This window comes from Phaseolus vulgaris, chromosome 5, assembly GCF_051622355.1.
Source record: "Phaseolus vulgaris cultivar YP4 chromosome 5, ASM5162235v1, whole genome shotgun sequence".
Classification (NCBI taxonomy): domain Eukaryota; kingdom Viridiplantae; phylum Streptophyta; class Magnoliopsida; order Fabales; family Fabaceae; genus Phaseolus; species Phaseolus vulgaris.
In genome coordinates, this window is record NC_143502.1 from 36,326,286 (window position 1) to 36,341,592 (window position 15,307).

A 15,307-nucleotide genomic window follows, 5' to 3' on the forward strand; every position below is an offset into this window, starting at 1 on the left:
TCGGCACTCGGTCTCGGGTGAACACCGGATGGTGGGTACCTGCGAAGGCACTCCGACGCTCAAGTCAGTAAAGCAGGTGATCAGTTCTCTGGTAGGTGAACAGTAATAAATGACGTCTTGGGATGTGTGCTATTTATATTATTCTAATGGGTCTACCTTGTTGGGTCTGTTTATCGGAGTGGACATACTTAGGGTTGTATTACCTAATTCTTAATGACGAATTAACTTCAGTGACCTTGATTTGGGCATTAGCAGTAATATGGGTCGGTCGTCGGTCAAGTTCCCCTGGTCTCGGTCGTCTCGGCCAAGTCTCTAAGGTATCTGCCAAATAGATCAGGTCTCGGGCAGCCAGGTGAGTCTCGATTCGAGAGACCAGGGACCGATATCGTCCATACCGGTACAATAAGCAACAGGTGACGTGTATTATTGATATGTTAAATATTTTAAAGTATCACGTTATTTTGTATTAAGAGAATTTGGATACCTCTATATATAATAAAAATTAAAGCATATAAATATGGAAAAATAAATTAAAATCAAGTTAATAAAATTATATTAAAAAGAAAAAAGGTGACTTGTTAATGCTAGGAATGCTTAGTACAAGAAAAAGTTATAGGTTTCTTAATATAAAAGTTGAAAATCCTTTCATTGATATAATAGGCTTTCATTTATTTTGTTTTTAAATTTTTTTATTAATAGGTATAGTATCATTTTTATTAACATATGGGTTTTGGTCTACTCTCCCCATATTTTTGTATTTTATTTTTTATTTTTTTTAATAATATTTTTTTTCATGTGATGACAAATAATTGTTGTTATTTGAGATATCAGTCTAGCGAGATGTCAAGTAACATAATAATGTCTAACATAAAAGATTTTTATAAAAATAAAAATAAAAAATATATAAAATTTAGAAAATATATTAAATTTGATTTATCTAATAAAAATAATATTCCAAAAAGTCAATATTCTTTGAGAACGAATTTAATATAAGTTTTCTAGGGAGGAACGAGATAAGAAATTAATTTTTTTCTAGTTAGAAAGTATAGAAAATTTACTAAAAAAATACCATGTTACTCTAATTAAATTATTTAATATGATATTAAAGTAAAGACTTTGGTAAAATAAACCATTATTATTTTTTTCTAAAATTTTATGTAAATGTTCTCAAAAGTATTTTCCACTAATCAAACAAATTTTATTTCTTTTTGTAAATTATGATTCACTGTTGTCGGTTATGAAAAAAAAAAAGTGTATAGTTCCCTAAACATCTCTTAAAATATAATTGAAAAAGAAAAAAAAAGTAAATCTAGGATAAATTTAATACTATTGACTAAGTTAATTGTTTTTTCAATTCTTATAAACTATTTGATTGAGTTTTATAAAAAAACTATTGAAGAAAATAATTTTAAATCAATTTTCTTCAAAATATAAATAAATAAATTTGAAAATTAAATATTTATTTTATTAATAATTATTATATCAATTAAATTCTCATCACTTTTATTTATAATAATCAAACTCTTTAAAATAAGAAAAATAAAAACATGTTAAAAAAATATTAATCACTATTAATGGGATATTTTTATTCTGATAATTTGTTAGTTATGACACTTTTCCTCAAGGTGAATAAATAATATTGATCATATCTAACTTGTTTATAATGTACTGAAGTCTACTCTAAGAAAATCTCTTAATAAAATAGTTTGTTTTCTAAAATGATGTAATAACATGTATTGTAATCATAAGACTTCAATCAAGATTATCCTATGTCTCTCAATTTTAATATATTTGATTTTATATTGTATTAAATTATGGACAATATTATTTTTTGAATTATTATCACAATAAATTGCATTCGAATCTCGACCTTTATTTTAAGTTATGTGTGGTAGGTAACTTAGTTTGCACGCACCTCCAAATTAAATAAGTAACATTAGGAGGGACTTTATGGTCCATATCTTTTATCAAATAGCCTGTTTCTTAGCTTTCCATTGAATCTTCACAGCGAAACTCATGTCAATTGTACACTGAACATCGCTTGAATTTTCCATTTTTATTCATCTACATTCCCTTTTTAAGTTGTAAAGTTGTTAACTCTGCCCTAAAATCGTTTATTAGATTTTCTTTCCATGCAAATCATGTTCTCCTCTGTTAAAAGTCCCATCGCCACCTATTTTGCACCCAAGATCCCTTTTTCAATATGTCCCTTTTTTTTTTGGAATTTAGGAATAATCTTAGATAAGTAACCCCTAAACAATTCTTTCATTTCCACTTATTAAATAAAAAATAATGTTTAATCCAACTCACCTTATTCTAACACCATCTCGAACGAATGTGTCTCCCCCATATTTTTTTAAGTCCCTCCACAGTAGAGAAGTACATTAATTTGTGTTCACCTTTTATGAAGCTCTCTCCACCCTTCGTGTTCTCTTTCTAACACTTACACCACATAGACACTTTTTAATGAAACATGTTTTATGCCCATTTTACTATACCATAAGTGTTATTAATGTTTTGTTTGAATTAATGATATTATTTAGAAAGTAATTCTTAGAGGAACGTTGGAAGAAATTGAGTTGTTTGAATTAAGTGAATAGAATGAAAAGTAAATAGAAAATTTATGAAAATTTGTGTGAGTGATATGAGAGAAAATTATAATTTTTATTATTTATAATGATTTTAATTATTTTATTATTATTATTTTATAATTTTATTATTAATATATTTATTTTATTTTATATATTCTTTTTAATAATGATTATTTATATTATATAATTAATTATTTTCATTTTATTATAAAATAAAGATAAATATTAATGAAATAATAATATATATTTAATATAATAGTATAAAACATATAATTAAACATATAATATATTTAATACATTTTTAAAATATAAATTAAAGTTAAAATAAATTTTAAGTTAAAACAAAAATTATTATAAAACCTTAATAAATAAAAAAGTTATATTTTAAAATAAAATTATATTAAAATAAATCATTAAAATTTAATTATTTTTTATTTTATTGATTAATTTAATATTTTTATTTTATTTATTTAACATAAAACATATATTAAAAAAATATTTATTTTATTTTATTTTATTATAAAGTTAATTATTATCTATTTTAAAATATAATATTTGTTAAGTTTTATTTAATAATAATAAAGTAACTTAAATTATTAAAAAATGAACTTTACTCACAATTGAGAAGGGTAAATTCGAGGAGAAATTCTTTATTGTTTTTTACAATTTTTCACTTAGTTCTTTGAGTTTTCCTCTCCTTTCATTGTTTTATATGTTTTCATTGTTGGAAAACAAACGAGACATAAATATCTTAACATCTTTGACCTCTAGACCACACATTTTCTTGGTCAATAAATGTCCTTCCAACTTACTCTTATATCCTTAGATTGTATATTTTTTATGTCCATATCCAGCTCACCTAGAATTTAAAAAAAAAATATATTAAAATAATAAAGGTAAATGTGTCAAGACAAAGTTAATTAGACAAACTTTTCAGAGTAAAAAGATAAATGTTTATTTTTTCATTGAGGCATTCTACTCCCAAACTTTTTTGTGTTTGACTCCTTAATTCAATTATTTTAAGATTAACTCCTAAATTAAAAAAGAGAAAATGTAGAATCTTTGAATTTAACAAATTTGTCTTAGATATTTATTCTAACTCCTCTGCATATTTCGTCTCACATGTACTTTTAAAGAATTTTACTTTTAAGTCTCAATACTAGCTAAAAACTCTTTAAAACACTATTAATGAATAACACATTGTTAAGAGTGACTTCTCTTAGAAAGATTGTATCATCAACAAATTAGAGTAAATTAACTTCAAAACTTTTTTTCATTAGACTACTTAAACCTTATACTATAACGATAAAAAGAGTTGGTGCTGACAGATTCCTTGTCTTAACTTAACTCTCTTCGCATTTGGAATTTTATTGTAGGACTTACATTTACCAACACATATGGAAATATGTATCAATAAATTCTCTAATGCAATCCACCTAAATTTTATGAAAACTTATCCTTCTTAAAATATAAGTAAGAAATTTCACAAAACCAAGTCATGTGCCTTTTTCATATTTCACTTTGAGCACAAGGCATTTCTTTTTCAACCTGCCAGCTTTGTCCACCACTTTATTAGGCATCATCACACCATGTAACATGTTTCTATCACCCAATAATGTACTCAACCTCTTATCAATCACTTTTGATACAACCTATTTAATCTTATTACGAAGTACCTTGACTATTGTTCTTTACATGCAACTATAGGTTTCTAATCTCCAAGGTTCAAAGGATTATTTGTCTTTAGAATAAAATAGAAAAAGGAAGTATTACCTCCCTTTTGATATGATGACAACATGAAATCCCATTATAAGTCTCAACAAATCCACCTTTATAGCCTCCTATAAGCATTTGATAAACTTGAAACTTAATATATCTATATATGGACTTTTGCCATTCTCATACTTCTAAACTACATATTTCACACTCCTTTCCTCAAAGGGACTTATTAAAATTGAATTATCTTCATTAGATATTGAAAAATTGAATCTCACGCAATCCCAATCTTCTATCATTGGCTCAACGAATCTCTTTTGAAAAAATTACTCAACCATTTTCTATAACTACAAATGGATTGTTTACTCACCTACATTCTACCCTTATGCCTCTAAACATATTAGTCTCCCTTTTCAATTTTACCTTCAAGTCAAAATAGTTTGAGTTGATGTTTGTAACATCCAAAAATTTTAATATTTTCCTATACAGTAATTGCCTATTAGACGCTTATATAGTATAATACATCTTGCAACTGTACAAATTACTAAACGTTGTTTTCTTTCAATAAACTCACATAATTTATAGATCAAGGCATCTAATAAGTCTCGATCATGAGACCGTCTAATAAACATCATCTTCTTATGATAATAAAAGAATAAAGATTAATCCTAGATTAGACAGTCAAATATGGAGTTGACTGTTAACATGGCTTTAGATAGTCAAACTTGGACTAGATGGCCAAACATTGACTAGACGGTCAAACATGGATGGTCAAACTTGGATGGTCAACCTTAGACCAAACAGTAAACACCTCAATAGATTATTAAAGGAGGATTAGATGACCATAAAGACATTAGATGGTCATATCAAGGGTATTAGATGATCTGATATCCTTTAAAGGAGAGGATAAATATATTACTTTCTCATCATTTCACCTTATCACGTGAGCTTTTACTTATCCCTCAAAAGAGAATATGAGATTAGAAACAAATATCTCCAAGCACATAATGTTGAAGATATGATAAGCTTCACTTATCATCATTTCACCATGCTCCTTAGTTTTACCATATCACCTCAACCTTTACAATTGAAACTAATCATCAAGATTTAATTAAACTCCAAACTAAACAAGAATAACTTTTAAACTAATATTTGAATTGGTTCATTTTAATTAATTGCTTGATTTATTGGATTTTGAAAGAATTTAGAAATTTCAGCCCCACCTGAGATTATTGAAGAACTCAATAAATATGGTCATGAAATTTAACTAAAATGTTGTAAATTTAAACTACATTGATATTTTTTATTATTATGGTTTGATTGTTCTATGTTTGGATTTTTATTATTTATGGTTGGATTGTATTGGTTTAGATTTTTCAACTTTGCATTGACAAACTTAGATAATACTATTTTGCACATTTATTAGGGATGACAATGCAGGGTGGGCCATGAGGGCTGGTTCGTCACCAAAAAGCGTGGGACGAACTCACTAATCTAGCTTGTTAACCCACTTAAGTTCGCCCTGCATTACCCGCAGCCCGTGTGGACCACCAACAGGGTAGGGCAGGTTAGCTCATTGGCCCGCTTCAATAAAAATAACCATTTTTTTCCACAAAAAAATCATACATTACTCATCCATGATTGCAGTGTGACATTTATTTTTAAAAAAATTGAATTTAATGTACTAAAAAAATGAATATTTTATTTTAATCGTCTAAAGAAGTTGATATTAAAAGTGACAATGGATTTAGCTTTAAGTAAAGTCTTAAATTTAAAATTTGTTAATAAAAAATAATATAAAGAAAAAAATTCAATAGGACACTTTTTAAAAATTTATTTATCTTCATTAAAATATTTTGTGGCAATAATATGATTTAGAAATGTAGACCTTTTTTTTAATCTAGAATATTTTAGATGAAAACTAATTCTTCATACAGTGAGATATGTTTAAAGATTTAGGTTACTTTTGCTTTTCAGTTAGAGGTTTAAAACCTAATTTAAAGGGGAAAATTATAACTATCAAAAAGTATATGAAAATTCTTCTAAGGTTGCATCCAATGTTCTTGAAATGGAAGAATAATGATGTTTTTGAATTAGCTATGTTTGATGTGGTGGTATAATTGTGTGCATGTCATTTTGGTTGAATTGGATGCTAGCATGTTGTGAGAGTTTTAGGTATATATGACTCTCAAATACTCTGACATATCAATATTTTACCTCTATTGATTTTTCCATTTGTGTAATTCATTTACATACATATAGAGGAAAAATATATGCAAAAAAAAAACTTTAATTCTTTTTAATCAAGCCTTCTAACAATCCTCATACTTGAATTCCTTTATATTTTTATCTTAATTGAATGAATCGAAACAAAGATTAAATTTTAATTTATCAACAACAGAAATAGTTTTTTTTTATATTAATGAAAATTTATTTGTTTTTAAAAAATATTTTCCTTATGCGAGATAGCCTACAAGGCTGCAGGCTACCTCTTATGCGAGGTGGGCTAATGAAATGAGTCTGCATTCCTTATGATGGACGAGTCAACCCGCATTTCCACCCCTAACATTTATTAATTATTACTTTAAATGACACTCTTATTATATTATACATTTATTGGATTTTCTAAATTATCGTTGACGTACACACACAAATGTATGTCCATAATTATATTGATTTAAAAAAAAATAAAAAAAATTATTAAGTTGCAATGAGTTTGGTACACACCTATAAATTTTTCTTTATATAATTACCCACAAATTTATTCATATATAGTTATCTACAAATATATTTGTATGTAATATGTGTTACTTACTAACATTATTTATAGATAACATTGTATAAAATTAACCTTGTACCCGTGCACAACACGTGTATTTTATAAAAAAAAAAGAATTACAATAACTAAAAGACTATAATATTAACAAATAGAATATCATTCATGCAAGTACATTTGCAGTAAATAAATAATATAATTAAAATTTGGATGCCTCAATCATTGTGTATGTGAATATGAATGAAGAGTATCTAACTAATTATCTTTGAATGTCTTTTTCTCGTATACACTCTTTTAATTCTTTATGTGTACTAAAATAACATCATTTCAACCACCAATATCAAAGTTTGACTATAATATCAATGAATAAATGAAAAACCTGCAAGCTCAGCAACATAATCATTTTGATGTTGTTGTTGCACAAATAATATATACTGCTACACAATCACATTTGTTATCACGAGAGTCACATTATTTATATGTAAACAAATAAAACAAAGAAATGAATTGTAAATGTAATAATGTTCATACCTCATATGTGTGATGTAACATCATATTTTAAAGACTTTGAAATACTTCCTTGTAAACAACATTAGTTGTTGAAGTAGTTTGTTGTCCTTCTTCATCCAAAATTAAGATTTTCAAACCTTTTTAGATTTTACTCGAGAAACAACAGCATATAACTGCCCATGTGTAAATACAGGCCTTGGAAGATAAAACCCAACTTTGGAAAGTGTTTGACCTTGACTTTTATTTATAATCATTGCAAAGCACAAAGATACTGAGAATTGTCTTCTTTGAAACTTGAAAGATAGTCCTGGATCTGAAGGAATCAAGTCCATTATAAGAATGAGTATTTTATGCCCAATGTTTTTTCCTGTAATCACTGTAGCACCAATAACATTCTTCCCCAACTAATTAACTTGTAATTTGGTGCCATTACATAATCCATTAGCTTGATCAATATTTCTTAAAAAAGAATTATAGGAACACCAGTTTTGAGTTTTAGGCAATGATTAGGAATTCCTGAGCATCTAATATCGTTTAAAAACTCCGATGTAAACCACTCAACTTGAATGTCTTCTTTTTCATTAGATTGACAAGGTGTGTCTGAACTTAAGTAACTTCTTCTCCAGACATTAAACATATGATAAATTCATTAACTTGATCTACACATTCAGTCGTCGGACAATATATTGCACCGTCATCAAAATAGTTAGCATTACTCATGTTATCCAAGAATTTAGGATATACAAATTCAACTAAGTTGAGTAAAGGTGAATCACTATGTTCGATTAAAAGATGTTTGGGTATTTCAATTATGCCTTCCCCCATTTCATTTAAGTTCATATTTCCATCACCAATATTTATAATCCCAATCATCAATTTCTTTAATCTCTGTCGCACTTTCAACTGATTTCTGACTTGTTAATATCATATTCTTTGAAAGTTTAAAAACTTTGCATTATTTCCGTAATTGAGAATAGTTTATAGCTGCCTTTACAATGTTGTGCCTTGATCCCTTTTTGAAAATAGGCAGAATCTATCCAAAATCACCTTCCAGTACAACAACTTTACCACCAAAATGCTTGTTATTGTTCTCTTCATGTACAACCTTCATAATATTTCTTAATGTTCCATCAAAAGACTCAAAACACAACCTATTCATCATTGGAGCTTCATCCTATATAATCAACTTTGTCTAAATCAATAACTTAGCATGAAGACTTCCATGACTTATGCTACAGGTTGATTCCTCATTTATTATAAGTGGAATACAAAAGGTAGAATGAGTTGTTCTTCTGTCAAGAAGCAATAAAGAAGCAATGCCACTTGAAGCTACATTTAACACTATCATTCCTCTAGATCTGATTCCACTGGACAATGTTTTCCACATAAATGTTTTGGCTATTCCGTTATATCCATATAAGAAAAAAAAACCTCCCACTTGAGTATGCACTACTGTCATTATATTTTCATATGCATTCGATTGTTCAGTAGTAAGACATTTGAACAATGATGCATGAATTTCATACATGCTTGTTCTATCACAACTTAATTCATTAATAAGAAATCTATTTTCCAAAATATATGAATTTGAACGAGTAGGCGGAGGTAGACAACTGAAGTCCTTCAAAGACTTACCATTTGAAACTAATAATTCATCTATTTGCAGGAGACAAATATTTTGTATTTCAGAATCCTCAATATGAAGGCCTAGCAAAATAAACTTATATTACATACCATTTAAATTATTAGTTAAATTTGGATTAAGACATACAAAAACAAACATTCATTACATAACTTTGAATCATTAAGTTAAATTTGGAATAAGTATTTCGTTTTTACCTGGTAAGTTAAACTCTTTCCTCTTTTTACATAGAATGTCATCAGATAGTAACTTCAAAGTACATCTCCAAACTTCATCAGGCTTAACCATTGTATTCATCATTAGCAGTGTAGCAAACAAAGTTCTCAGTTGACGTGTAGAAGCAAGGTAGTTAGATTCTTTAATTGCATCAATAAATTCTTTATCATCAGTCAGTAGCCTCATTGCATAGCAAGCATCTTGATGCGTCTTGTAAGTTACGCTATTAATAATTTTTATGCTCTGGTAATCAGACAACTGACTCAATCCCTTCAAAGGAGTATCTGTTGAGTCAATCATCCTACACATTTTAAATTTTCAGTTAGAATCCGTTGAAGTCATAAATTTCAACAATACTCACTAAAATCTTTTATTGAATGATAAACAGTATATTGAACTAACCTTTTCTTAAGAATTGTAGCCTATTTAGACTCGATGTTGTAAATTATTTTAGTACCATCCATACAGTTTTGAAGACACACGTTGTCTATAGGTAACCAAAATCATTAGCTTATAATTAACTAAAAAATAATACATTTTTATCACTTTACATACCCTGAAACACCTTAACTTTTGCAAACTGGATGCTAACAACAACCTTTTGTAGTTCTCCGGAAGAAAGAAATGCATTTGGTTCATTAACATAATTTCCAAATAGGGTACACTTCATTTAGAAGTTATTGTAAATAAAAATAAAAATTGAAAAAGACCATCAATTTATGCAATATTTGTCGAAGAAAATAATTACTTGTTCCTGAAAGTAATATCTTACTCATCAACTTCAATGGAGATTGCATTTAGCTTAATCATTTTCCCTGTTCTATTAAGTTCTCTTTCAGTGCCTACATTTATGAGAATTCCAATAAAATCATAATAGCTAAACTTACCAACTAAGTAGTCAGTATCAAAGCCAGTTGCAAACAACACAGACATTGGAGTGTACTCGGGTGTTGCACTTGAAACCAAATCATTACTTACACTGGTTACCTTAGTTCCAAATTGGAAATTAATTTTGTACTAGTGGCAGGTTGTTCTATATGATCCGACATTAATGACAACACTAAAAAATTGGAAAGCATAGACCTTATCCTCAATAATATCTTTTTGGAATTTATAAATAAGTGTCCTCCTAACAGATACATGAATAGTAAGACCCTAAAAAAGAAACAAAAGTAAAGCATGATTAGAAGACTTTACATAAAACTTTGATAGTAAACATTAGAAAAAGAACTCATAATACTACTTCACCTCCTTATCTTGTATGACCATTTCCATTGAGAATGTAGATTTTGTTTTGTTGAAGTCATAAACAAACCACAAACGATTCACCCTTGCTATGAGGAACCAATTCTCCTTTTTAGGATTAACATCATTGATGGAATTGGTAGTTTGACTCAAGTGGGACATGATAAAAAAATATGAATAGTGAGAATGAAAATGACTGAATTGAAAAGAATAAAGTTACCCACATCTATATATAAACTGAAGATATATTATTTAATTATTAAAAATCGCAAAAATAACATGTCTTCGTGATTTCAAATTTGAAATTTGAAACACTTCAAGGAAAAGGAAAAATTGTTCAAAAAAGAAACATAGAAAAAATGTAACACTGAGAAAAATACCTACGAATAATACGATTAAAATCAAAATATATTACCATAAAGAAAATCATGGAAAAGATGTAACACGGTTTGGGAAGAAAAATTAGCAAACACCTCAGTTTTGCTTTCTCAGGCCTTCCAAAAAAAGGCCAAGATCTTCCGTTGACGTGGTTGAAGATATAATGGTTGACGATACGACACCTTCATTTTCACAAAGAAGGAAACCATCAGAGTAGACGTGGCAAGGGCAGCGCGAGAGAGGGTGAGCTATGAAAGGCTTCATTTTCACAAAGAAGGAAACTATCAGAGTAGAGGTTGCAAGGCAGCGTGAGAGATGGCAAGCTATGAAAGGGCTTCTGATGGAGTGTGAAAGAAAGAAATAAGAAAGGTGAGAGAGACTTGGGGCGGGTGAGAGAATAAGGCAGAGTGATTTTAAAAGAATGACACATGTGATTCTTAGTGTGCCACATTTCATAATAGGGAAAAAAGAAAAGAGTGATGAGAGAGGGTGAAAGAAAAAATAATAAAGGTGAGAGAGTTGGTGCGGGTCAAAAAAGAAGGCAAAGTAATTTTAAAAAAAGGTCATAGTGTGCCACGTTCTGAACAAGAAAAGAGTAATGAGAAAGGGTGAAAGAAAGAAATAATAAAGATGAGAGAGCATTGGTGCGTGTCAGAGAAGAAGGTAGAGTAATTTTTAAAAAAAGACATAATGTGTTATGTTCTGAAAAAGAAAAAAGTGATAGGAGAGGGCGAAAGAAAAAATAATAGAGATGAGAGAGAGTTGGTGCGGGTCAGAGAAGAGAGCATAGTAAATTTAAAAAAAGGACATAATGTGGCACGTTCTGAAAAAAGAAAAGAGTGATGAGAGGATGAAACAAAAAAAAAGATGAGAGAGTTGGTATAGTCAGAGAAAAAGACAAAATAATTTTAAAAAAAGAACATAGTGTGCCACGATTTAGAATAGGAAAAAAGAAAAGAGAGATTAGAGAGGGTGAAAGAAAAAATAATAAAATGAGAGATTTGGTGCAGCCGAGAGAAGAAGACACAATAATTTTTTTCAATATATGATTCTCATAATGTGACACATTTCACTTCCACTTTTAGTTAAACCAAATTTTGATTTATTTTTATTAAATTTACCGTGTATTGACACGTGTAAAAACTTTCTCTTGAAATGGTCACTATTTATATTATTTATAGATTTGTATTATTTATAAATTAGTTATGGATTTCGGGAATATGTAGATAACATATACCTACGCCCAATTTACCTATAAATTTTTTATCTGTAGATAATCTATAAGTAATTTTATTTTACTTATAAATTTGTTGTATTATATTTGGTTACCTAACCTAGGTAAGGCCAATTAATTACCTAACCTATGTAAGAGGCCAATTAATGCATTTTAAAACAATTAATATATTCACTATTCCATAAAATAATTAAACATAACAGCACCTTCTCCATATTATAATTTATTTAAAAGATATAATACTTAAAAAATCATATTTATAGAAAGAAAGACTAAAGATAATTTAGAGAATGAATTTTTAAAAAGATTAATTTTTTTAACAAAATAAATAATAAAATTATTATAGCCTATTCATAATTTTTTTATCATTTTAAGTTATATATGCAAGAAATAACAAGTTTTACCATTTTCACAAGTTTTTAAAATAGTGAAATTTGTCACTTGAAATTTGAAAAATCAAACTATATAGTTATCTTCATCTACCTATTTTGTTTTATTGTTTTTATCAATGACAATGCATTTGTTCCAGTCACGTGTACAATATAAATGAGTTACTTTAAATGTAAATATGCGTTACCTTTTTATGCATTAATGTAGTCACATTACTTCAAAGAAATGAATGATTCTTTATTCAATAAGGAAAAAAACTTCCAATAAATGTCTAGTAGGCTAAAATTTATTTTATATCAGCAAAAACAGAGGTGCATATAGTCTTTTTGTCTATATTTTTTATTATGTAATTTTAAATTTTTTAAACATATGTATACATAAATAAGATAATTAAATATATTATTTTTTATATATTATATTAATTTACTAAAGCCATGTTATAATAAATTTTGTTGATTATTTAGAATTTAACATTTTAAACACTTACGACTTAACTTACATAAAAGATGTTATGTTTAATATACAGTTATGTTTAATATTAAAAAAATTAAATAAAAGATGTTAATTAAATCAAATATATGTATTTGTATTTATTATTTATATATAATTATATTTAATATTAAAAATTAAATAAAAGATTTCAACTAAACTAAATAATAAAAAGAAATAAAAATTATAATTTTTAAGAAAGATAGAGATATGAAAATTGTTTTGCTTCACGAACATTTTCACGTCTAATTAATTAACTCGTTACAGATTTAATAAGCTGTCTAGTTCCATGTTTTGACAATTGATAACTTTTTTTACGGAATGAAATGACAGTAAATAATTTAAAATAAAATATAAATTAATTATAAGAATAATTAATTATTTAATAAATATGTAAATATTTAAAAAATAGAAATGATTGAAATATAAAAAAAAAATTATCCATCTCTTTTTTAATTTAAAACCATCCTTTATACTAAATGTTTTAGAAAAAATAAGAAATATTCATGATAATAAAACAAAAACAAATATTAATATAAAGATAAAAAGAAAAAAAATTAAGAAGAGAAAATCCCTTTATATATAAGTATAGATTTTATTACATTATAATTTTTTATTATAATTTCAAATATTATTAAGGATAAAATATAAAAATTTCTTATACATTTTTGTACATTACAGTTTAAATTATTAATTATGCATTTAAAAGTATTTGGTTACTGTAAATTTTAGTCATAAAATAGCTTATGTATTTAAAATATAAATTAATTATTGTAAATTTAATAAAAACTTATATAGTAAAACATTAAAACCCAAAGGAATCAGAAAAAAAATAAAAATTGAGTGGAGGCAAAAACAAAACAAAAGATCTTAAAATCCCGCCTCCTTGAGCCTCCGTTTTGAAACCCTCATTCCACCCCGCTCTCTTTCTTTCCCGCCTCTCTCACTCCAATCTCCCTCCTTAAAATCCCTAATCCTCATCTCTCCATTGCAATCTTTCTCTCTCTCTCTCTCCCTCTCCATCTACATCTCTCTCTGTCTTCGATTCTCTGGTTCTCACTCTCTTTTGCCATGAACCGCAGAACCAGACCTAGCATCTCCCAATCCTTCCACAAGTATCTCAAACCCGGCGCCCTTGCTCGAATTCGCGATTCTCGCATCAGCGCCAGATCTCACCGCCTCAACGCCATCCTCCGCCACCAGATCTCCCTCCATCGTCCTCCCTCGCCTTTGCCGCTCCCCGCTGCCGAACAGCCCCAGGCTGCCGCTGCCACCTCCGACTCTGCCTTCCCGTTCTTCGTCGCAAGGATCTACGGCCCGCGCTGTCCGCAGCGCAAGAAACTCATGGCTGCCAAGTCCGTCCTCCTCCTCCCCGTCTCTCCCACTGCTGAATCGCCGGATCTTGTAATCGACGCCTTAGCCGCCGATCTTCTCATCTCGAATTGAGTTAAAATTTATGCGATTCTTATATTGTAGGATGTAGATTGGTTTTTGATGTGCAGATGTAGCACTGTTGTTTAATTATGTGCAAAAACAAAAAGAACCTTACTCAGATAGGCCTGAAATTAATAAAGCGAAATCAATTTTCCTATTTAATATCTGTTTCTTCAGTTTATTTATGTTTTCGCTTCCCGTTAATAATTTTCCTGTTGTGATGACTTCTTTTGAATGCAAATTTTATGTAGAAATAGTTAACTTCAATTTCACTATGTAGATCCTTCTTTAGGATGCGGTAGTTTGATTGCAAATTAAAATATAGAAATGGTTACCTCCAATTTCACTATATAAATCCTTGTTTTTGACATTAATATCTGCCTGTTTGATGAATTGGTTCGGGACTTAGGGTGTATTGATGTTTTATTTATTGATTCGTTCCTCTGGTCTGTACCGCAGTGAATTAATGTTGACTTTATTATTCTGTTTCAACTAGTAATTAGTGTGTTTATTGTTCTGTTTCAAAGCATTACTACTTTGGTAAGTTAATATGTGATTTTATTGGTTTACTTATTTGTGTCTCTATAATGTTTATGCTTGTAACGCTGTCAAGTAAGTGATGTGCATGTATTTATTTTGTCTCCACTTTGGAGGTCTTATTAATCTGTTTTCTCACTCTGTTGTTG

The 15,307-nt window shown here is 28.3% G+C and overlaps 1 protein-coding gene and 1 pseudogene across 1 annotated transcript; one reads left to right on the plus strand and one right to left on the minus strand.

The window, feature by feature from the left end:
• Positions 1-7,622: 7,622 nt before the first annotated feature.
• LOC150027602 (uncharacterized) lies at positions 7,623-11,509 on the minus strand (annotated as a pseudogene).
• Positions 11,510-14,084: 2,575 nt separating this feature from the next.
• On the plus strand, positions 14,085-14,781 carry LOC137834370 (uncharacterized). Its single transcript, XM_090301946.1, has one exon. It carries the CDS (start codon positions 14,259-14,261, stop codon positions 14,631-14,633), a length of 375 nt encoding a protein of 124 aa, XP_090158072.1. The 5' UTR covers positions 14,085-14,258; the 3' UTR covers positions 14,634-14,781.
• Positions 14,782-15,307: the final 526 nt, after the last annotated feature.

What these genes read in the sequence shown, in the direction of transcription:
- LOC137834370 (XM_090301946.1), top strand. Translation starts at nt 14,259, where the DNA reads ATGAACCGCAGAACCAGACCTAGCATCTCCCAATCCTTCCACAAGTAT.